Raw genomic sequence first — 25,841 nt, 5'->3', positions numbered from 1 at the left:
GAGAGGGTCATGGGGCTATGGAAATTGGGGAAGGTATGTGCTATGATGAGTGCTGTGAAGTGTAGACCTGGTGATTCACAGACCTTTACCCCTGGGGCTAATAATACATTATATGTTAATAAAAAATATTTTTAATTAATTAAAAATAAATAAATAAATAAATACAATGACATAGAAGTAAAAATGAAACAAGGAAATAGTGTATTATGCAAATGTTAAGCATAAGATGGCTGGTATTAATATATTACTATAAGACAAAACAGGCCTTGAGAAAAGAGTGTCATTTTATAAGGATAAACATAAATTTGCTAAGAAGGTATACAAATCCTACATATGCATATACCTATTAACAGAGCTTCAAAATACCAGAAATAAAAATAGGCTAAACTAAAGGGAGAAATAGACAAACTAACAATCAACCTGGGATATATAAATCTCCCACTGTCAAAAATTGTGGCAACTAGATGGAAAGACTCAATAAGAATGGAATATCATTCAACAATGGAACAAGAATTTGAACAACATTATCAACTAATTCAACCTTGACATTTATAAAATACTGCAACCAACTACTGCACAGTACACATTCTTTTTAAGCACTCATGTAACAGTCACCAAATGAGATCATGAGGTAGGCCATAAAACATCCCAGAATATAGAGCCCAGAAATAGACCCATACACATATGGTCAATAGATTTTCTTCAAAGGTGTGTGGGGAAGGCAAATGGGGGAAGGCAACTCAATGGATAAAGGAGAGTTCTTTTCAATAAATGATGTTGGAATAACTAAATGTAGTGTGGGAAAATAATTTTACTCCTACCTTATAAAAATACAAATTCATGATGAATCATAGATATAAAATAGAATTAAGATATAAACTTCTAGAAAAAATATAATGTCTTCACAACTATAGTGTAGAAAGGTTTCTTAGAACAGGGAAAATACTAAGCATAAAAGAAAAAAATAAATTGGACTGCATCAAAACTAAATATTTGTGCTCATGAAAGGACACTGCTAATAATGAAAAGGCAAGCTAGAGTGGAAGAAATATTCACAAGATGTATATATGACAAAGAAGTCTTATCTAGAATATGTAAAAATTATTATAAATAAAATATGTAATATTTTATAAATTATAGATAAAATATATAATTTAAAATACTGTTAAAAATCAGTAATAAAAAGGTAAAGAACCCCACAAAAATGGGCAAAATATTTAAACAGACACTTCTCAAAAAGTATATATAAATGGCCAATAAGCACATACATAGGCTATCTACACCACCAGTCATCAACAAATGAAAATAATAAATATCATGAAATACATCTCCATTCCCACCAGAACAACTAAAGAATAAAGATTGACCGTAAGAAATGTCAACAAGGATATGGAGCAATTGGAATTTCCTACATTGGTGAATGTGCAACCATTTTGGAGTACTGCTTGGCAGTTTCTTAAAGTTATGTATATATCTAATTCATGACCCAGCAATTCCACTTCCAAAGGGATGAAAAGATGTCCACCAAAAAACTTCCTCAAGAATTTTTATGGCCACTTTAGGAGCACCTGGGTGGCTCAGTCAGTTAGGCATCTGCCTTTGGCTCAGGTTATGATCCCAGGGTCCTGGGATGGAGCCCCATGTGAGGCTCCCTGCTCATTGGAAAGTCTGCTTCTCCCCTCCCTCCGCTGTTCCCCCTGCTTATACTCTCTATCTCTCAAATAGATAGGTAAAGTCTTCTAAAAAAAAAAAGAATTTTTATAGCTACTTTATTCATAATAACCCCAAACAGGAAACAATCAAGTTTCTATTAAAAGAATGGATAAAATAAAGGTTGCCATTTATATGAATTCACAAGAAACTACCATTCAGCAGCAAAAAGAAACAAACAACTGATACATGCTACAATGTACATGAATCTCAGATGCATTATCTTGAGCTAAAGAAGTCAGACTCAAAGGAACACACACTGTATGACTCCACTTCTAAGAAGTTCGAGAACAATAATATTCTTTGGACAGAGAAATCTAATAGTGGTTTGTTGTCTCAGAGCAGAAGTGTTGGAGTTGCCGGAAGGGGCAGAAGGAGGCTTTCTGAAGTCATGAAAATTTATATATATTGATTGGGACGGTGGTTTACATGGGTGTATACATTTGTCAACATTCATTTATTTGTGTACATTCGATCTGTGCATTTTATTGTATATAAATGTTAACTCAAAGAAACAATATGAATAAACTTATTATATCCTTACCTTTATAGCAATCTTTATAGCAATTGGTCTCAACCAGAGGTGATTTTACCCTTTCAGGAAACATGTGGCAATACCTGTGGACATTTTTGTTTCACAGGCAAGGGAGTTCTCTAGTGAATACAGGCTAGGGATGCTGCTAAACATCCTACAATGCACAGGACAGCCCCACAACAAATAATTACTCAGCAAAAATGTCAATAGTTCCAAGACTGAGAAACCATGCTTTATAGTAGGAAAGTGAAAGGGGTCATTTGTAAGGATATTTGATAAATTAATATAAGAAAAAGTGGACTTCGTGAGGTGGAAAGGGACACAAAACCGAGGCAGATTTAAGTGTGGTTGAGAAGACAAGAATGAAGAGAAGAAATAATTTAAATAAAGATGGTCTATGTTAGAGGATCCAGATTCAAAATGCTGGTAGAAAATCTAATTGACGAAAAAATTAAAAAGGGGAATGAATATAAAGTTGGGGGATAGTGCATTACATAATAAGATCTGTGTGATGATTTATGAATTTAAAATATAGGGAAATGAGGAACAGAAGCAGAGGGAAAGTCAGATGAGAAATGGGCTCTGATGAAATGAGAATCTGATCTATCGTGTATCTTAGGATGTAGAAAAAGCATAGATCAGGCACAAAGAGAGAGACAAAATAACATGAAAGTTAAGGATATTGATTATAGAGTACATGATGATAGAGAGAGAAGCACTCAAGGGTACAGAAACATACGCTCATATCCATGGAGGTAATTAGAGCCTGATTCCAAGGCTCAAAGGGACTGCCTCCCTCCATAAATCCCTCTGGCATGTAGAATATCTTAACTCTTATCAGCAAGATGGTTCCTGTGTTGGGTGGAGAGTGACCCAGATTGTGGCTAATTTTACTTCCCATTCCCTCTTATCTACAGGCCGTCTTATCAAAAATGCTGCTTTCTGAAAACAACTGCCTCAAGGGCACAAGGAGGAAGCCATCCAGTACAGTGGGCAATTGCTTTCTACCTCCCTGGCTCTGTGGTGCAGAAGCAATATAAATTAACAAACATCCTAAAGGAACTTTTCTAGAATTGACATGAGTTCATTTCACACCTGTATAGGAAAGAAGCAAGAAGATGGAGAAGATAAAAGGAAGAAAAGAGAGTGGAATAGAAAAGTAATGAAAAAAATTAGAAATTTAGGATAGAGAAGACAGGACTTTTATGAGAACATGTTAGGATTTCAAAATAATGGTCTTTAATCCAAAATTTTTATTTTTATGTATAAATGTGTTTCAATTAAAAAAGCAATACATGCTTTCGTAAAAATACAGATGGTCACGTAGGACGTGATAAATAAAATAGATGTGAAATAAATAAGCTTAGTTAGTTATTCCTTTATTAAAGGACATTTGAGTAATTCAGTTTCTTGCTATTATAGAGTAGGCTTTGAGGGACAAATTATATTATGCTTGTACATATAATCTTATGCACCTGTGTGAGTACATCTGTAGGGTAAATTCCTAGGAGTGGAATTGCTATGTTAAAAGATATACACACATAAATTTTGGTAAACATTTCCCTTCAAAGCATTTGTACCAATTTTTCTACATCAATAGTGTATGAATGCCTGTTTCTTTCTCTCTCTCTTTGTTTTTAAAGATTTTATTTATTTATTTGACTGACAGACATCACAAGTAGGCAGAGAGGCAGAGAGAGAGAGGAGGAAGCAGGCCCCCCGGCTGAGCAGAGAGCCAGATTCGGGGCTTGATCCCAGGACCCTGGAATCATGACCTGAGCTGAAGGCAGAGGCTTTAAACCCACTGAGCCACCCAGGTGCCCCTGAATGCCTGTTTCTTAATGGCCATTACTAGAAGAGGTAATGAACTGAGAGGTAGAGACAGGAGTCATATTGGGATACAATATGACAAATAGCTTAAAATTGACTCTTAAGAGGGCTCCTGGGTGGCTCAGTGGGTTAAAGCCTCTGCCTTTGGCTCAGGTCATGACCCCAGGATCCTGGGATCCAGCCCCGCGTCAGGCTCTCTGCTCAGCAGGGAGCGTGCTTCCTCCTCTCTCTCTGCCTGCCTCTCTGCCTGCTTGTGATCTCTGTCTGTCAAATAAATAAATAAAATCTTAAAAAAAAATAATTGACTCTTAAGTATCCATGTCTTTAAAATACATACTGGTCATTCTTGATACCATCTAATATAAAGCCCCAGCTTTCTCCAGCTTGTTGGTTTTTCTCCTATCTCTCGCCACAAAGTTCAGGTTTGGGTGAGTGGAAGAGAAGGAGAAGCACATTATTTGTTTGTTAAATAAATTTTTTGTTTATTAAATGCTTGTTTTTGTTTTTATTTTATTTTTTGTTTATTAAATAAATTCTATGTGCCAGGCATTGTGCTGTGTTATATTTATTTTGCTTTATTTTTTCAATATTTAAATACCAGTATACCACAGCTAATGTCATAAAAAAGTAGATTTGGTGCAAGAAATATTAGAGAAAATATAGGTACTATAGAAAAGGCATTTTATAATGACAACAATATAACAATCCTAAATTTGTATTCAGCAAATGACATAGCTTTAAAATACAAAAAGCAAAAGTTGACAGAACTAAAAAAAGAAACAGAAAGAAAGAAAGAAGAAAAAAAGAAAGAAATTCACAATCATAGTTGGAGATCTTAACACAACTCTATCAGTAACTGAAAGAACAGACAGACAAGAAATTGATAAGATAAAGAGGATCTGAATAATGTGATCAACCAACTTGGCCTAACATATATAGAATACTATTCCTAACAACTACAGAATGCCCATTTTTCTCAGAAGCACATGGAAGATCTTATCAAAATAAACCATAATCTGATTCAAAAAGCAAGTTTCAACAAATTTCCAAGTATTTAATTTTACAGTATGTTTTCTGACTATAGTGAAATTAAACTAGAAATCTGTAAAAACTTAAAGTAACCCCAAATGTCTGGGAAATTAAACAACATACTTCTATATGGTTCCTATGCTAAAAAAAAAAAAAAAAAGAAATTGAAAGTTAGAAAATAATTGGAAATGAATGATAATTAAAATGTGACATATCAAAATTTCTTACATGATGAAGCTAAAGCAAGAATCAAAAGGAATTTAAAGAAGGAAATAATATCTGTTTCAGGCACACTATTTCAGAGAATAAAAAAAAAGGAAATTCTTCCCAACTCATTTTTTGAGGGAGATAGCCTTGATTCTAATACCCAGCAAGGACATTACAAGAAAGGAAGAGTACAGACCAATCTTTCTCATGAACATAGATACAAAAATCCTAAACAAAATATAAGCAAATTGAAAAGGATACTATATATGATCAAATAGAATTTATGCTAGAAATGTAATGTTAATTTAATATTGAAAAATCAATGTAAGTAACCACATTACCCAAACAAAGAAGAAAAATCACAATCATCTCAATAGGTGCAAAAAAAACATTTGGTAAAATTCCAAGATGTGTAGGTGGCTCAGTCAGTTAAGCATCTGCCTTCAGGTCAGATCATGATCCCAGGGTCCTGGGATTGAGTCCCGCACAGGGCTCCTTGCTCAGTGGGGAGCCTGCTTCTCCCTTTGCCTGACCTGCCTGCCACTCTCCCTGACTATGCACTCTCTCTGACAAATAAGTAAAAAAAATCTTAAAAAAAAAAATTATAAAAAAGCATTTGATAAAATTCAACACTTATTCATAGCTTAAAAAAAGAAAACTAGGAATAGAAGGAGACTTTCTTAATCTGATAAAGATATCTATAAAATATCTCTAGATACAAGCATTCTTAATGGTAAAATATAGAGTGCTTTCCACTTAGGATTGGGAACAAGAAAAAAGATGTCCATTCTCTTCACTTGTATTCAACATTATACTAGAAATCCTAGCAAGTATAATATGTGAAAGAAACAAAATAAAAGACAGAAGATTGGAAAAGAAGAAGTAAACAGGTTATTATTCACAGGTGGCATAATTATATATGTACAAGATTCAAAAGAATCTAGCTACTAAAAATAATAGGAATTTAGGAAATTTACTGAATATAAGGTCAATACATAAAAACCTATTATATTTCTATATACCAGCATAAACAATAAGGAAATGAAAAGTTATAAAAATATCATTTATAATAACACCCCCCCAAAAAACCTATAAGTAAATCTAATGAAAGACCTCTACCCTGAAAACAGTAAGACATGATTGAGATCAATGAAATAAAACCTAAAATGAGATAGGTCATGTTCATGGATTGAAAGACTCAGTATTATAAAGGTGTCAATTCTCCTCAAACTGATATACAAATTCAATGGAATCCTATCAAACCCAGCAGATTTTTGGGGAGGGGGGTGAAACTGAAAAGCTGATTCTAAATATTATGTCAAAATGCAAAGGACTTAAAATATCTCCAAATAATCCTGAAGAAAAACAAATCTAGAATGATACCAGATGTCCAGACATGCAAAGCAGCAATAATTAAGACTCTATACTACTGAGGTAAGGAGAGTCATATGGACTAATGAAACAGAAAAGAGTCCAGAAACAGACATGTATATTTGCAACCATCTCATTGACAACAGAAGCACAACTGCAATCCAGTGGGAGGCAAGTATGGTCTTTTCAATAAATGGTCTGGGCCTACTGGCCACCCATAAAGGAAAACCAAACAAAATAAGACAAAAATCTTGAATCTTACCTCATACTATGTAAAAAAAAAATGACTTGAGATAGACCACAGACCTAATTACGAAAGGCAGAACAATACAGCAGAACAGAATACTGTGTATATTCATGAACTTGAAAAAGCTGTCCTAAATATGACACAAAAAACACTACCCATAAAAGAAAAGATTAGACTCCCTCTGCCTGCCACTCCCCCTGCTTGTGTTCTCTCTCTCTCTCTCTCTCTGGCAAATAAATAAATAAATAATCTTTAAAAAATAAAAAAATTAAAAAATTAAAATTGGGCAAAAAGACTTGAACAGGCACTTTACAACAGAGGACATCCAAATGATCAAAAGTACATGAAAAGGTACTTACCAACATTAGTCATTAGGGAAAATGCAAATTAAAACCACAGTACAATATGATTACATTCCTACTAGATTAGCTAAAATCATAAGGACTGACATTACCACATACTGATAGAAATGTGCAACAAGCAGTGAAACCACTTTGAAAAGTGTTTGGCAGACCAACTTAAAAAAGCTGGACAGGGATGCTCTTCCTCTGTAGCTTCCCGCTGCTTGTGCTCTCTCTCTCTCTCTGTCAAATAATAAAATCTTAAAAGTTAATAATAAATAAATATATAAATAAAGCTAGACCTCTGTATACCCTGTGACTCAGCAATTCTGCTCTTGGTATATATACAACCGAAATCAATGCTTATAGTTTTATTAACAATAGTCCCAAACAGGAAATTATCTAAATGTTCTACAACAGTAGCCAGTGAGCAAACTGTGCTATATTCTTAAAATGGAATACAGTGGATAAAGAACATATTGCTGCTACATGCAACATGGCTGAATTTCATGCAGTAAATGTTATGTGAAAGTAGCCAGATACAAGAGGATGTACTGTGTACTTCTATTTACATGAAGTTCAAAAACAGGTATAATTAATCTATGTGGCAATGGAGGTCAGAATAGTGATGACCATTTGGATGAAGGTTTCTGACTAGAAGGGAACAAAAAAGAGACTCTGGGATGCTGAAAATACTTTACACCTTTGGCAAAAGTTGTCACTCAGGGTGTTTTCCTGTACCTCTGCTTAGTGTCATCTGGCCCATCTGGGCTGTCTCTGACAAAACCAGATCCCGTGTGCCATCATACAATGTTTTATCTGAGCCAAAGACTCTGTGAATCTGTTTAGGCTGAATGTGGACACCAGTGAGAGTGGAGCTGCCACTCCAGCTCATACTAAACTAGGCACTCTCCCTGGGGACAAAGATGAGACGAAGATGAGGAAATGAGGCAGTCACGGCAGCTGCATGGACTCTCCATTGAGCAAGGAGCCAAGGCCCAGTCAGCAGAGAAGGCCAGGCAAATCTGGGGAAGTGCCTAAACTGGGTCTATCACTCTTTTGTCATAGACAACTGCAGAAGCCACAATCTAATAAGAGCAGGGCAGCTAAGGGCTCAGATCCTTCAGGAATGAAGTCTCTGGTTATACCAATAGGCAAACAAACAATAAGATGAGCCAAAATGCTGACTAAAAGTGAGGGAAATTGGAGATAAAGGAAGGTGATAAATATCCATAATAGCTGTGAAAATTAATATAGGGCAACATCAGTAAAGTGGAATCAGGAGGATAGGAGGGGAGGCTAGAAGGGGGAACCATAGCACTCAACATCAATTGCAGGAAGAACTGTCAGTTATAGACCCCAAAAGAGAATCATCAAGAGGAAAAAAAATAATCCATTACATGCCTCAACAGGAAAGATGTACATGGCATCTCCTATGAGAAATCAACTACCCCTGCAACTTGGTCAATTTCCCCAATGGATGGACTTTCTTTCAAAACCACTCTTCCCAATTTCCTCAAAAAATGTTCCCTTCCCTTCCTTTTTTTTTTTTTTTTTTTTTTTTTTTTTTGGAGTTGCCATAGCTCGCATGCCCCAAATTATAATTCTCTATTATTCCTGAATAAACCCATTTTTCTGGCAAAAGAACTGACTTTTATTTTAAGATTAACATGGCCTTGAGACCAGCTCTAGCAGCAGACTTTAATTTATTTCAGTATGTCTCTTGCTTTAGGTATTTTAGGAGATTGCAAATGGCGACCACTTTGAAGGAGATTCTACGAATGATTAGACTTGTACCTTCTTGCAGAGGAAAAAAAATAGCTTGGGCCCACACACACAAAATGTAAACTTTACATTATGATATTAGAGCTAAATATTATGGAAGGACAAGAGTGGATCCCAGCAGTTGAAGGGGTAAATTATGTTGGATTAATCTTACAGAACCCCCTTAGATTTTCTTGGCCCCATCTGTGCAACTGGACCCTCAGTTACTTACTCCCCCTCAGTCCCTACCTCCTACTTGAGGGCCCGAATGGTTCCACTGCCAGAGACCAATCATTCACCACTTGGAATGTACCTCCTTAAGCATGGGATCTCTCTTTCTAAGCTGCTGCTGAAGGGGTTGGACACACAGCCAGAAAGTTCAGGGAGCTGATCACCTATAGGAGATGAGAAGCCAAACACTTCCCCTTCCTCCCTCCCACAGACTGTTCTAAGGCATGGTTTCTTTCCATAGCCCCTTAGTAGACATCCCAAACATCAGGGAAGTACAGTCGTCAGCTTCAATAACATTTCACCTTTTATTGCTTCGCAGCCATCCCTGACTATTTTCCCCTTTCCCTCATTCTCACTGTTCCGGGATTAAATTCTCTAATTATTAGCACATAAGCTTGCCTTAGGCTCTGTTTTTTAGGGAACTCAGGAAAAAATGTATATAGTTGGGGGTGTGAGATGTTTTAGATATAAATTTTTATGTATAATAAATGCATATGCTTATTCAATTATTGAATAAGTTATTTTGCATAAAAGCATATTTAGATCATCTGGACAACCACTTTATAATTGAGTATTTCCACTCTATCTCAATGGCTCACTTTGTATTAAAGATTAGGTATTTAAGCAGTAAGTTCTATTTATTAACTATAAATACTAACCTAATTTTTATGAGCCAATGTCAAAGAAAGGGGGTGGACAAGGTGAACTAGATGCTTACTACAATGTGAAGACCAAATGAAGCCACAGGATGAACGGATATTTCAACTAATTTGAATACAGTGAAATGGTGGACCAATTTGTGTTTCCATCTAACGTTTAGCAAACTTTAAAGTGTCTATACAGTAGCTGGCAGTCCATAATTCATATTCTGAGAGACATTTAGTTTCAATAAAATAATTTAATGTTGTTAATTTTCATTACATTAACCAATGGGAGCTTTGGAATAGAGAAATAGAGGTCTGATGAGGAAACCGGAGGGAGTTTGCTTTGCACAGTGATATGTAAATTTTATCTTTTCTCTCCATTATAAAATATCCAATAGTATGTTGCTCTCTAATGTTTTTTGGTGCAAGTGGATTCTGTAAGGGAGTACGAGGAGGTGATGAGGCTATGTCAAAATCAATGAGGGTTAGAAAAAGGGGGGGGACACCATAAAGGATAACTGGGTATATGGCTTACACTTAATAAATGCTCACTGAATATGTAGAACAGTCAGACCTCCATGGGCAGGTGAATGTTGGAGGGTGGTGTTGGGTGGGTCAGTGTCCCTGGTTGGCAAACATTTGTAATAAGTAAATATCTTTCAATGGCCAAGCTGCTTGTCACCTGTGAGTCCCTCCAGGGAACCGGATGTGGGCTCCCCACCCTCATTCCCAGCATCTGGCACAGGTGAAGGCAAGGCTAATAATCCTTTCAAAATGAAACATTTGAAAGTACACAGAATTTGAGACCAAACTTTATTTCCTTATGGAGGAAACAAATGCAATAGTGAAAGAATTTTGGGTCAAAGGGTTAAACACTTTGATAAACTACCTCTGATAGCTTGGAAAAAATGTGTGTCTATATATTCATGTATATATATATATATAGATATATATAGGGGTAAAGAAGACCTCTAAAAGCATCATTCTCCAAAGAGAGAAATCAAAGTGCAATGTACAGCAATGGGGTCATTTAAGAGTTCTGTTTTCATCTTGGTCTTTCATCTCCTTGAAGGGGCCCTGAGCAATTCACTCATTCAGCTCAATAATAATGGCTATGAAGGCATTGTCATTGCAATTGACCCTAATGTGCCAGAAGATGAAACACTCATTCAAAATATAAAGGTAAGTTCAGGGGCACCTGGGTGGCTCAGACTGTTAAGCCTATGCCTTCAGCTCAGGTCATGATCCCAGGGTCCTGGGATCAAGCCCTGCATTGGGTTGCCAGCTCAGCAGGAAGCCTGCTTCTCCCTCTCCCACTCCCCCTGCTTGTGTTTCCTCTCTCTCTGTGTCTCTCTTTGTCAAATAAATAAATAAAATCTTTTAAAAAATCAATCGGGGCGCCTGGGTGGCTCAGTGGGTTAAAGCCTCTGCCTTCGGCTCAGGTCATGATTTCAGGGTCCTGGGATGGAGCCCCACATCAGGCTCTCTGCTCCGTGGGGAGCCTGCTTCCTCCTCTCTCTCTGCCTGCCTCTCTGCCTACTTGTGCTCTCTGTCTGTCAAATAAATAAATAAAATCTTTAAAAAATCAATCAATCAATCAATCAAGGTAAATTCAAAATGGTAATTATCCATACTTTAAAAAAAAATCAAGTGTAATCTTGTGATAGAGCAAACGTGAGTTCTCTAACTCCAGCTGTGTGACATTAACAAATTATTTTCATATCTGAGCCTGTTTCTTCAGCTATAAAATGAAAATAATAACACGAAACCACCAGGATTCTTGTGACAGATGAGATTATAAATGCAGTCACATAACTCAGAGTTTGATACGTTGTGGGAGCTTAGTACATGACAGGTTATAGACGATTTCATTGAAAACTATTTAGCTTCACACTAAGGTAGGGCCAGCATTATTTGCCAGATATTGTGAGATATGGGGAGGTTAATTCCTTTGCTTAATTTCACCATTGGCTTATATAATATTCTTCTTTTATGGTTCCAATTGTAACCCCCTTGTCTGTTATCCTAATATAGGAGCCTAGGAAGCAAATCTCTGATTTTAGAACGATCCCAACCCTTCCAATGAGAGGAAACTGTGCATTTTACCAGCCCTAATGCAAAGGAACCCTCTCAGGGCTGCTAGACGGCCTCACTTCACTTACTACTTCTCCTATGGGAGAAGGAAAAACTAGGGAAAAAGACTCTTTGTGTTCCAGCAGAGGCATATGACTGCTATAAGGTAGAGGGATTAGGGAGTTCGTGTGCAACAGCAAACAGCTAAGAATAAAAAGGAAATGCCTTATAAAAGGCTGTAGCACACATCCAGAGGCAGTATTGTATAATGAGCAAAAGTGTTAGTCTGTAAAATGGGAATAATAATAAGTATCTTCCTCATAGGACTTTGTGAGGATTCAATGTAACAATGCATGAATATAAGGGAAGCAGAGTAAAGGGTATATGGGAACTCTGTACAATTTTTGTATATCTTCTATAAGCCTAAATTTATCTCAAAATTAAAAAAAAAAACTTCAAAAACATATGCATAGTGCCTAGTATGTAATGAGAGCCCAGTAAATGGTAGGCATAGTCATCAACTACCAGTACCACTTTTAATTCTTCTAGATCAGGAGTTCCTCCCTCTTAACCAAGCCAAAGGGACTGAAGCTTGTTTCTGGGCAAAGTTCTTGAGTGTGAGCTCAGAGGTTAGTAGGGCAAGGGCTCCAAAGGTCACCCTCAAAGGTTCTTTGCTCTCAGCAGCAGCAAGGCTAAAAAGATAAGTTTGGAGAGAACCATTTCTATCACCAAGAGCATTTTAGGGTTGGAGAAGTGCAGCAGTTGATGTGAGCAGGGAGCTTACCTATTGAACTAGAAGACTATCAGGTTTACCACCATTGGTGAAAGAGAAATTCACACCTTTTGAAATCTCTCAATATCAGAAACCTTGGGTAAGTTTTTGATTACCTCTAAATTTAGAAATGACTACTTCAAAAATGAAGTAGTCACTTGGAGCAACAGACAAAGTATGGAAGAAAAATGTGACCGGTGATGTTTCTGTCTCTGGTTGGACAGTGAGAAGGGCTCAGAAAGGAGGATACAGAAGGAGGATACAGATGACTTACCTTGAATGACAAAGTTCATTTGTATTTATATGGTGCCTTAGAGCTTTCAAAGTGTTTTCACCTAATATCTCTGGGGGTTTTCCTCCTGAAAAAAATGCACTTCTCACTTCAGTTCGACTTTATGGTTGAAGTCCTGAATATGCTGCCTGTAAGTTCGTTTCCACATCTTCTCTATAAAAGGAACACTGGGAAGGGCAGTAAGTGTGCTCAGTGTCCCTGAGTAGCTAATAAAAGTGGTTTCCCCTATGTGATGTTCCAGATCCGCAGAGTTGAGGGAGCTCACTGTGGGCTTTGCCGCCTTTCCTGGCCATTCCTGACTCTGCTTTCTGAGGGGATTTTCTCCCTCCTGCCCTCATAGGGACAGAAGCTACAGCTCTTAAATAACAGCTTCCCCAGGACAGTCCCCAACTTTTTCCCACCTACAAGGCCGGCAGATGGCGCTGCAGCTGTTCTAGCCACCGCGCCAATACTCCGCCCAGCGTTAGAGAAGCAATGGGAGCACATCTACAAGATGAGGGAATGAGAGTCAGAAACTCACTCTCTGTGTGTCCTCTCTCTCTTCCCCCTTCTCTCTCTTCCTCTTCTTCTTCTCTCTCTCTCTCTCTCTCTCTCTCTCTCACACACACAAAGATACACAATCGGAGTTGTTTGGGGTCTCCTCAATGCATGGGAGCCCAGGCGTTTCCTGACTTGGCACTCCTGGACAGTTTACCACTCATCATAACCACTTACTTCATTCATTCAGTTTGTTCATTCATTCAACAAATATTTATAGAGCATTTACATTATGTTGGCACCAGGAACCTAGTGATGAACGATATGATATCCTTGTCCTTACGGAATTATCAGCCCTTCCTATAAACTGTCATCCTCAACTTTCTCCAAACCTCAAAAGTTTAAGTGTCTATTTGGATATGAGGTCATCTCAAAACCTGGAACAGATGCCGAAGCAAAGATCCCTTATTAATGGTTCCATTAAAACATGGAAGATAAGAGCATTTCATGCTGCTTATTCTTCCGGGAGATACTGAAAATTCACATTTCACAAGTCAAATTGTGATATAACACCCTAAGGTCGGAAGTTTTATATCAACTTTTCAACTTTTTGGTGATCTTGACTCGATGTTTTTCCTTCTTTTTTTTTTTTTTTAAGCGGCTAGTCTACTTTTTTTTTTTTAAGTTTTTATTTATTTATTTGACAGAGTAGGCAGAGAGGCAGGTAGAGGGAGAGGGAGAAGCAGGCTCCCCACTGAGCAAGGGCCCTGATGCAGGGCTCGATCCCTGGACCCTGGGATGACCTGAGCCGAAGGCAGAGGCTTTAACCCACTGAGCCAGTCAGGTGCCCCTCGGTGTTTTTATTTCTAAAAATGATACAATGTTGAATTCTCCTAGTGGATTGTTAAAAATCTGTCTTTGGAGGAAGGAGGCAATGCAAATCATTACAAGAACTTTTAAAATAATATCCAGGCAGCCATAATTATTATCACTAACTGAAAGGAGGGAAACAGGCTCTTAGAGATAAATTCCCCAAGTTTATCCTGTTAGGAAGTGGCAGAGCAGGAGTCCTCCTGTATCAATGCTCAAGCGCTGCTTCCCCATGTAATGATGAACTGTTCGTGCCTCTAAGGCCAGCCCCACCGGGCACTGGGGGCTAGTCACTTTGGTCTGCTCCTGCAAGGGCTCTGCTCCCGCAAGTCTGTTTTTTCTTACATTATCTGGGTTGTTTTTTGTTGTTGTTGTTGTTGTTTTTCCCATAGTGTACACGTATGTTATAATAGTTTCCATTTTTAAAAAACAAACAAAACAAAACCCCTTATCCTGAAGTCCTCCTTCAGCTACTTCTTCATTTCTGCATTCCTCTTTAATTCATAAAAAAAATTCTTGATCTGTTGTATTCACTGCCTCCGCTTCCTCAACTCCTATTCTTTTGAACTCACTCATATGGAGCTATCATCTCTATTCCACTAAAACGGATTGCTTAGGTTGCTAGATCCATTGCTCAGTTCTTAGTCCTCACCACACTTGATTGCCCAGGAGCATGAGACACCGACAAGGCCTTTCTCCTTCCTGAAACACTCTCACCCCAGTGCCTTTTGACTTCCTCCCCATGCACCTGCTGCTCCCTGAGTCTCCTTTGCTGGCTCTTCCTCACCGCACCTCTAATGCTGGGGGCCTGAGGCTCAGTCTTCAGCCCTCTTTTTTCTTCTATCTGTAGTTGCTTTTGCGATTTTCAGTGGGTTTTGGTCCCAGTAGACCCAATGCCCTCTGGTATAATGAATCTCCTATAATGCCCTCTCTACTCTCTTGTCATGAAGCAACTCAGGGAATCTGCAGAGGCATTTAAAATTTAACACTATGGCTCTTTCATTTCAGAGAAATAAAGTTAGGTGTAACTTGAAGATAAATTAATTATGCCACTTCCTTATATTGAACACTTGGTACTATACTAAAAATAAATGCTCTCATAACAATTAGTTAACCCCCAATTTATTACAGTGACATGAGCAGCGCTAAGGTCGTACTCATTTTAATTTGGGTTTCTCTCCTAGTACTACTTGGTGTGTGACTTTGAGCCCTATACTCTCTAATTGTCAGTTTCTCCCTGAAAGGTTTATTGATACTCCAAAGAGCAAATGAAATGAAACCAATAGCTAACATTTCATAAGCACTTGTGCTAAGTAAACATGGTCTGAAGTGCTTTCTTGACTTCCTTTGACCCTCACGACAACTTTATGATCTAGTCACTAGAATATTTTCTACTCTATACCTGGAGAAACTGAGGTTCAAGAGGGCTTGAGAAAATTGCATGATGTGCTAATGTAAGTGGTGGAGCGAGAATTAGTGTCTGCCTCTGGGGTCTATACTGTCAACCATTACAGCGTGACACAGCATATGGTAAGTGCTCAGAAAAGGTTAACTATTATTATTAATAAAAGGCAATTCCACATTTCCCCTTCCCAGCCTGATAAATAGCTAGTCTTTGGAGATGTGAAATACAGGTGTAAATTTGAATGATTGGCAGCTCTGCCCATTTTCTGTCATAATTGTGCTGGTTACATATGTTTTCTTTTTTCCCAGGACATGGTGACCCAGGCATCTCCATATTTGTTTGAAGCTACAGAAAAAAGATTCTACTTCAAAAGTGTTGCCATTTTGATTCCTGAAAAATGGAAGACAAAGCCTGAGTATGTGAGACCAAAACTCGAGACCTACAAAAATGTGAGAATCTCAAGTTCTTTTTTTCAAGTTCAATTTCCTTCTCTGATTCAGATTTTTTTCATCAAAATATTCTAGAATCAAATGAAATTGTTTCAAAATCCTCCTGTGTGAATAAAGTCATTTATTTGCTGATATTGATGTGGGAAACAAAAATAGAAGAAAACTTACTAAGTTTCCTTACTACCTACAGCCCATGGACAAGTCTTTAAAACAGGCAGAATGACATTCCTCTAGGGACTCAACTGTCTTTGTTGATACTTTGTTAGCAGCAAATGCAACCTTAGCCCAACTTCCTGGAACCCATAAGTCTACTTTAACATATAAAAATTCCTTTGGAAACTTCCTTATCTCTACCCTCCCAAGATACTTGGGATACATCCCCCAAGCATATGACCTAGTGATATACATTTGAAAGGTCTTATGACTAGGTTTTACTAAATAGGAATATATGACCTTTCCTCACAATAGCTAGCCCCCTCAGGATCCTAGAAACCTTGTTTCCAAAATACTGGGGAGTCTTACACTATCCCTAACCCCTTTCCAACTTGAAAGTTTATAAGGAGCCACTCCTCCTGACACCAATGCAGCTTGTTCTGCCCACAGGTTCTGTCCCTGTGCTTTAATAAGCCCACATTTTTGCACCAAAGATGTCTCAAGAATTCTTTCTTGACCACTGGCTTTGAAACCTAATGTCTTTCTTACATTAATATTTTGTAATAATGACTTTTCCTTAAATTTCAGGCTGATGTTCTAGTTGCTGAACCGAATACTCCAGGTGACGATGAACCCTACACGGAGCAGATGGGACACTGTGGAGAAAAGGGTGAAAGGATTCATTTCACTCCTGACTTCCTAGCAGGAAAAAAGTTGGATATATATGGATCACAAGGTAGGGGTAGAAATAAAATATTCTGCTATATTTCTCACAATTTAATAATTTTATGTTCAAAGTAGATCAGCAATCAACATGATCTGAGTGAGCATATATAAGCAAAATAAACTATTATAACTTCCACTTAAAATAGGGAATAAGAATAATGCATTTCCCAGTTAAAGTTTAACTTCTTCGTATTTAGCATACATGTGTAAATGCAGTATTTTTAATTTTTAGAGACTGTTATCTGGTAATATTAGTATGAGATAATAACTGTAAGATAGTTTTATATGTATATTAGGTTTCTATGGATCCTGGGGTGGGGGGTGAACACCTGAACAGATTAAACCTCCTGCCTGCAACTTAGGTAGTAGCCACCAGATGGCAGAGATGCGCAGTGCACTCAGATTCTTCTGTGCATTCACTTCAGAAATGGATTAAAATGCAGATGCTGTTGAATAGGTGTGGGTCCAGACTCAAGAATCCACATTTTTAATAAGTTCCCAGATAATGCTGATACTGTGAGGCCATGGACCACACTTTGAGTACCAGACAGAATATCTCAAAAACCCGTGACTAAAAAAAAGGTCCAATTTTCCTTCACAAAATAAACTACCATTCCCATATCAGCTATTTAGAGCAACCTTTGGAGAAAATATTAAAAGAAACGAGCAATGGAGTATACATATTATGTACTTTCCAAGTATAATAAAATATGATTCCTTTTAGATAATTAGGTTAACTAATAACTAGTAGCAGGTTTCTTCACTATCTTGAAAAGGTTAGAACCAGTTTGATTTTCTTCATTTAAGTGGGCAAGGCAGAGAAAACAAACAAAAGAGTGCTAGCACTTCCATATCCCACCCCCAAATACCCTAGAACACAGACAGACCTTATCAGAAAGAGGTGTCAAACAAATGTACTTCTTTGTTGTTCTTTTACAACACTCGATCTCAACGCCATATCAAACAGAAAATTCCCAACATATGGCTCAATATGTGTTGAATAGATTTACCTAACTGCCCCCTCCCACTCCTGAGCCCACCTTAGCCACCATGGTCACCACGTATAATGCCATTCCTTTATAATCTCTCCTTTCTGTACTGTGACTCCATGCCCGCTCCCCCAAAACCTACCCTTTCCTTTAAGAAGCCATGAGTTATTCCCCAGCACTGATAGAATAGTTTAAATCTTCAGTGTGATAATCAAGGTCTTTCTTAGCAAGTGCCCTCTCATTTAACCTTCCAAATTCAGCATACCTAGGAATTTACTTTCCAGAAAAACTGAGCTGAATACAAGTCACTAAGATTCATGCAAATTTAACAAATACTGAGTGCCTATTTAGTTCTAGGCACTATTTCCAAGGCCAGACAGTGAAGAAATCATGGTGTCTGTTCTTATGAAAACAAGTGTCTAGGGGAAAGACTAGCATGTAAGCAGCAATGAAAATATAACATATTAAGTGCCATAATGGAATGTAATGAAAGCGCAAAGAAGGAGTATCTGGACTAGTCTGAGGGTGTCTGAGAAGGCTTCTGGGTGACTATGAGCCTGATTCTGAAAGAGAAGTAGGAGTTATCCAGATGGAGAAAGAGAGAGAGAGACAGTGTTCTGAGCCAGAGGAAAAATACATGAAAAGAACCAGAGATGAGCAAGAGCATGGTGTAACCCTAGAAAGTAAAAGGGAGTTTAGGAATTCACTGGGCTTGGAACTGGGTTAAGAACAGCAAGAAATATGGCTACAGAGAAGAGCAGGGCCTGGATCATCAGGAACCTTGCATGCCATGTTGAGGAGCGGGATTTAACTTGAGCACCACAGGGCAGCCACCAAAGACTAGCGATATGGAGGCCAGGTGGGTGTCTACTGCAGTGATTCAGGAGTAGGTGGCTGTAAGACTAGAAATACGAGACTAGGTCAAAGCAAAAAGGCAAAGTATAGTAGGCAGGCCTTGACAGTTAACCAGAATGAGCCATGAGGGAGAAGGACACACTGGTGATGCTGCCCAGGCTGCCTCGTGACCACCTCTGGCTCCACAGCAGCCCGCACTGACTTCCATCATGACACTTACACAACTTGGGATTTAGTTATCTGGTCATCTGCGTCATCTGCTGGACCATGATCTGTATGAGGACAAGGCAGTTGTTTCATCTTTGTATGAGCAACTGCCTGGCACTTACTAGTGTCTAATTAACATTTGAGGAGTCAAAATAAGGAGTTACATTTTCAAGAAATGTGCAGTTGTTATTTGATTTTTTCCTAAGGAAATCAAATATTTAATTTAAAAAAATTAACATAGCAAAGTATAATGATGTTTGGAAAAATTATTTTCTCCCAGCATGAGAAGATAATCTTGCCATTCTTATTGTAATTGGGTGTTTCAAATATTTCCTACAGAAAGGGTCTTTGTCCATGAATGGGCTCATCTACGATGGGGGGTATTTGATGAGTACAATAATAACCAGAAATTCTACTTACTCAATGGAAAAAGAGAAGCAGTAAGGTATGTATATTTTGATTTAACTTCTCCCAAACTATTTTAAATTGATACCAATTTTTTAGGAATTGATGACATTAAAAGTATCAGGTTTTTTTCATCTTATTTTTGATCTCTCATTCTTAGTGTCTTCTTTTTCAGCTTCCCAAAAACTACCAATTTTGTTCACATTGTAAGTGCTTCAAATAGTTGAAATCTCTACTGTGTAGCTACAAATTATTTGCTTGTGTGTGTGTGTGTGTGTGTGTGTAACTATAAGAAATCCACAGGTGCTATGTTCAGTGTCTCCATCTTCCTGCATCAGAATCAGAGACATAAACAAATCTAACGCATTCTTCAGTGCCTTCAGGGCAGAATGATATCTATGCAGACTTCATTAGTATGATTGGGCCTGGGAGGGACAGTAGAACTTAAAAGAATGACAATCCAAATATTAAAACAGAATTTATCCCAATTTAATTTTTTTTTTTTTTTAATTTGGAAGAGAGAGAAAGATAGAGCATGAGGAGGGAGGAGGGTCAAAGGGAGAGGGAAAAGCAGACTCCTTCATGGTCAGGGAGCCCGGTGCAGGACTCAATCCTAGGACTCTAGGGTCATGACCTGAGACAAAGGCAGACACTTACCCAACTGAGCCACCCAGGTGCCCCCATCCCAATTTAAATTAAACTTTCTGTGATGTCAATAGAAAGCAAACTGAATACTTGTAAAGTACTCTTGGCTGCCATTATTTTATGAGTGAGATCAGTTTCAGTGAATATAAACTTCTTTAGCACAAACAGGAAAGACAGGGAACTTCCTAATCTACTTTGAAGAGCTAGCATAATTCAGAATACTAAAACCTGACAGGCGGGGCACCTGTTTGACTTTTTAGATGAATGGGTAAAGAAGATGTGATATATACAATATTATATATTCCACTCTATGTGTATAATATATATATTCCATTCAAACTCTTATATGTTATATGGAATGGAATGATGGAATAATATATTCCATTATATATACAATATGCTGTTAATACAATATATAAAAATGGAATATATATATGTATACATATACATATACACACAACACACACATATACATATAATGGAATACTACTATTCAGTCATAAAAAATGAAATATCATCATTTGCAACCACATGAATGCAGTATAATGCTAAGTGAAATAAAACAGAGAAAGACAAAAAATAAATAAGATAGAATAAATTTTAAAAAGACAGAGAAAGACAAATGTTATATGATTTCACTCATATGTAGAATTTAAGAAACAAACACATGTGCAAAGGGAAAAAAAGAGTGAGAGACAAACCAAGAAAGACTCCTAACTAACTGAACAAACTCATGGTTACCAGGAAGGAGGTGGGGGTGGAGGAATGAGTGAAATGGGTAATGGGGATTAAGGAGTGCACTTGTCATGATAAGCACCAGGTAATTAAAATAAAAACTTAATAGATAAATAAAATAAAATAATTTTTAAAGTAGGGGAAACTCTAGGCAATATGAAAATCAATATGAAGAAAACAACAAAATCCTTCTAAAGGGTTTAAAAGAATATCAAGATAAATTGGGAGGCTTTCAATTCATGGAAGATGTAAATTCAACCCAAATTAATATATAGGTTTTATGAAACTATTTAAGATGCTAACAAGATTTTTTAAAAAAAGAGTAATAGTAATAATAAAGGGAAATTCTACTTATTGAATTTAAGTATACACTAATGCTACATTAATTAAAACAGTATGGACTGGTAGACACATATATAATAATTTATTATTTAATACGGCTAGATTACAGGGGCGCCTGGGTGGCTCAGTGGGTTAAAGCCTCTGCCTTCGGCTCAGGTTATGATCCCAGGGTCCTGGGATCGAGCCCCGCGTCGGGCTCTCTGCTCAGCGTGGAGCCTGCTTCCCTCCTCTCTCTCACTGCCTGCCTCCTTGTCTACTTGTGATCTCTGTCTGTAAAAAAAAAAAACAAAAACGGCTAGAATTACAAAGCTATGAGGAAAGGCAAAATTTCTTAAGAGATCAGGACAATTTTTAAATATGTGGGGGAAAAATTAATAGACCCTTCTCCAATTGGATAGAGTCATCATATAGTGAGAGAGTAGGAAAAACTAGATGAATAATAACTCTTTTGTGGTGAAGGTCTTTCTATGCATTCAAGAGTCAGAAAAAGTCATAACTAAAAGAATAACAAATTTGGTAACCTAAGAATTAAAATTGTTATTATATACAAATCAAACATAAACTAAATAAAAAGGTAAAAACAGAACAAAGTATTTAGAAAAATTAAGAAATCAGGCTTTTAAAAGCTTAGTATTATATCTCAAAATGAACTTTTGAAACCATAAGGAAAACAGTAACATTCTCATAGGAAAATGGACACTGTAAAAGAAAAAATAATTCACAAAAGAAGAAATAAAAATGGCTGATAAACATACAATAAATATTTAGACTTACTAGCACAAATTTGACAAAGATGAGAATTGTTTATTATTACTCTCAGTGGGATGAGCATTCCCACAGATGGCTGTTAAGAGGCATGAATTGGCACAGCTTTCCTATAAAGCAATTTGATGACACATAAAATCTGTGAAATTTTTCTTATTTTTTGATTCTGTAATTTCGTGTTTAAAAATCTATTTTAATGGGCACCTGGGTAGCTCAGTCAGTTAAGCATCTGCCTTCAGGTTAGGTTATGATCCCAGGGTCCTGAGATAAAGTCATGAGTCAGGCTCTCTGCTGAACAGGTAGCCTGCTTCTCCCTCTCTCTCTGCCTGCTGCTCCCCCCTGCTTGTGCTCTCTCTTTCTGTCAAATAAATAAATAAATAAATAAACAAAATCTTTTTTAAAAATCCATTTTAAGGGAAATCATAGAGTGGGCTGTATCAACAGATTTTAAAATGTTCAAACTTTTACTCTGGGAATTAATCCTGCAGCAAACTTGGAACAGTGTCAAAACTTTATGTGAATTTTTATTTATTCATTGAAGTTTTACTTTTAGTACTGACAAATTGGAGGAAACATATTAAGTAAGTTAAGACTAGATTCATATTATAGTATCAAAACATATAGCTATTAAAATCACATTTTAAAAGAATACTATGAATTATAATAGTATATTAAAATCTTAAATATACTAATATACCAAGTTTTTTAAAGCAGGAAGCAAAGTTATATGTACAATGTTATGCTGATATATAGAGAAGAAAATACTTCAACATGTTAACATAGCTTATTTCTTATGGTGGGACATGATTTTTTTCTTTTCTTCTTAATATTCTTGCTATTTTACAAACTTCCTCTAGTGTTCATATATTGTTTATATACTCAAAAAATAAAATGTTGGGTAAAGGCAGTCCATTTATAATAGCCACAAACTCATAAGCATATAAGGAAAAATCTAAAATACCTACGAACATACAAGAACTATGCAAAAATTGTATGACATAAACTAACTGGAAAAGAAAACCAGGAAATGTTCACAAGCCTTTTAAGGGAAACAAAAGAGAGCTTCTGATTTATGACCTAGGAAAGAGGGTCCTAGATGAGGACGTGGCTAAGGATGTGGATCCTTATTACCTGATGGTGATCATAAGCCAGACTTAGCTTTTCTGTTGCAGAGAAACAAATTCTGATACTGTTTTGGGAACCCTTCACTGTCTGGCAAACAAAAATGACACTGATGTGAATTTCATAATTTTGCTATTTAAGGTGATGTATTTGTTCATTGAATTATAAGAGGAAGTGGTAGACATCAAAACAACCTGACCACAGAGTCTAACCCTCTGAAATGATTATAGCACCTAAACTTCTAACTTTAATATATTTTCAGATGTTCGGCAAGGATTACTGGTAAATATCAAGCACTACAGTGTCAGGGAGGCAGCTGTGTCCCGAAACCATGTAAAATCGACACAGCAACAGGGCTGTACAAAGAAGGGTGTGAGTTCATACCTAATAAAGGCCAGACTGAGAAGGCTTCCATAATGTTTTCACCAAGAATTAATTCTGTAAGTACCCTGTTCTTTTGCTTTCTTGGCACTTACGAATTTAGTGAGGTTCTTATTCCTGATTGCTGCAAGGAAGGATCTTATTTTGGGAAATCACCAGTGAGCAGCTGATTCTCTGTGGGACAAGCTGGAAGTACAAAATCAGGGATAAAGTCGTATCTTCCCCCTCCCCTTTCCTTAGGTCAATTCCTGCGGCTCCATTATCTCCCTCCCAGAAGCTTGGAGTTTTTTTGTTTTGTTTTTTTAAAGATTTTATTTATTTATTTGACAGAGAAATAGCACAAGTAAGTAGAGCGGCAGGCAGAGGGAGAGAGAGAAGCAGGCTCTCTGCTGAGCAGGGAGCCCGATGTGGGACTCGATCCCAGGATCCTGGAATCATGACCTGAGCCGAAGGCAGCAGCTTAACCAACTGAGCCAACCAGGTGCTCCAGAAGCTTGGAGTTTCAGTGCTTAGAATTACTTCAAATATCCTTAAAGTCAGACAATCACAAAAATTCTTAGTTAAATAAGAAATTTACCCAAAAGGATCAGACATTTCTTTTTATTTCTTAATAAGGACATGATTAATAGCCTTAAATCTGACTTGCAGAGATCTTTTCAGCCTGCATATTCGCTTTTGGTTGTTAACTGTAATTTTCTATCTTTTTAAGAGCATTGGTGAAGGAGTTTGTAAGGAGTTTGTCATAGTTTTAATAGGTTTAAGTAGTTTTAAAATACTTCCTAATTTTTTTTTTAATGACAAACAGGTGATAAAATAAACTTGACAAATTATCCTTATTAGTGCTAAATAAACATTTTGGCAAATCTGGACAAACTAAACCTAAATGCATCAGTTATCACTGACTAAAGTCAGTGGAGAGACTTTGGAGTCCCTTATCTTTCAGCCTCTTATATAAAATTCTGTATTCCTTTTAGAATAGAGGATGAAGTAACTTATCAGAATTACTGGTGGTCTAAGTTTTAAAAATGTGATTTACCATGCTTCAAAAGGCCCATCCTTTGGTCTGGCTTTGCAATCCATTTCTAGACTTACTCAGAAATTCATAAGAGGGGGATGACTGTGTGGCCCAGTCGATTAAGAGTCTGCCTTCAGCTCAGGTCATGATCCCAGGGTCCCAGGATTGAATCCTGTGGTGGGCTCCTTGCTCAGTGGGGAGCTTGCTTCTCCCTCTGCTTGCCCCTCCCTCGCTTGTGCTTGCTCTCTCTCTCTCTCTCTCTGGCAAGTAAATAAATAAATAATCTTTAAAAAAAGTATAATATAGAAAAATAAAAAGAAAGAAACTTTCAAGAGGGGGCCCAGATTTTGTGGTTTTGTGTTTTAAATTAACCACAAAGTTAAATTTGTTGTACAGTCAGGTTTGGGAACCTCCACCTACAGTTTACATATAAGTTTTTCCGACCCCTGCTAAAATAGAGCCTTATGATATTATGGAAACATAACCAAAATGACCTGGGAAATGCCAATGAGGAGGCAAATAAGTGTTTTACAGATAATGGTTACTTTCTAAGTTACTAGAATCTTGGATATTTAGGATTTTTAATTAAACGATAATACTATGAATAACAATCTGAGAAGAGGAATGAAATTACACATGCTTTGGGTACTGTGGATCCTTTTTTAATCCCTCAAATGCTAGAGATACAAATCTTAAAGATAGGGGAGGAAACTGTCATTTATCGGCTGTGTTAGTATGGACCCTATTCCATATGTTCTCATGTAATTCTTGCATAATAACTATTGCCCTTTTGTAGATTTAAAAAAAAAACCTGCCATGTAGATTTTAGGTTACTGAAAAAACAACAAACTTATATTGAGCTTTTATTATGTGTCAGACACTAAGCCAAGTTTTGAGGAAGCAAAATTTAATGAGACAATTTTCTACCATAGATGGGTTTGTAGTCCAATAAGTGTACTAACAATGTTAAAGAGGTCTTACTGAAGTATCTCTAGGGTACTGTGAAGCCACAGGGTTGAGTGAAAATTCTTTGGGGGGAGTAGGAAATGAGAAAACATTTTGAAAATGACCTTTTGGCTGAAACATGAGGGTAAAGTTCACGATGCAGAAGACAGAGGAAGAGGAATTCCTTGACAAAGGGGAAACCATGAGCAAAGGCCAGTTTGAGAACTTATGGATTACAGTAGGGGAAATTAGAGACTTGGAATGCACAGCCAGAGTGAGGATGGAGAGTGAAGCAAAGTCTGAATCATG

The 25,841-nt window shown here is 37.1% G+C and overlaps 1 protein-coding gene across 1 annotated transcript in view; it reads left to right on the top strand.

Moving 5' to 3' along the window:
- Positions 1–10,929: 10,929 nt before the first annotated feature.
- The window catches only part of LOC308341412 (calcium-activated chloride channel regulator 1-like), a gene marked incomplete at both ends in the record, with an annotated part of 30,302 nt that continues 15,390 nt past the window's right edge, over positions 10,930–25,841 (top strand). Inside the window, 5 exons of the mRNA XM_080801340.1 lie at positions 10,930–11,091; positions 16,107–16,247; positions 16,989–17,136; positions 19,517–19,622; positions 23,454–23,631. Of these exons, the coding sequence (XP_080657466.1) occupies positions 10,930–11,091; positions 16,107–16,247; positions 16,989–17,136; positions 19,517–19,622; positions 23,454–23,631 (735 nt within the window). The remainder of the gene's footprint in view (positions 11,092–16,106; positions 16,248–16,988; positions 17,137–19,516; positions 19,623–23,453; positions 23,632–25,841) is intronic.

The sequence above is a fragment of the Martes martes genome (assembly GCF_963455335.1).
Source record: "Martes martes genome assembly, chromosome: 4".
Classification (NCBI taxonomy): Eukaryota; Metazoa; Chordata; class Mammalia; order Carnivora; family Mustelidae; genus Martes; species Martes martes.
Note: the sequence above shows the minus strand (reverse complement) of the source record. Positions and strands in the feature narration are given on the sequence as shown.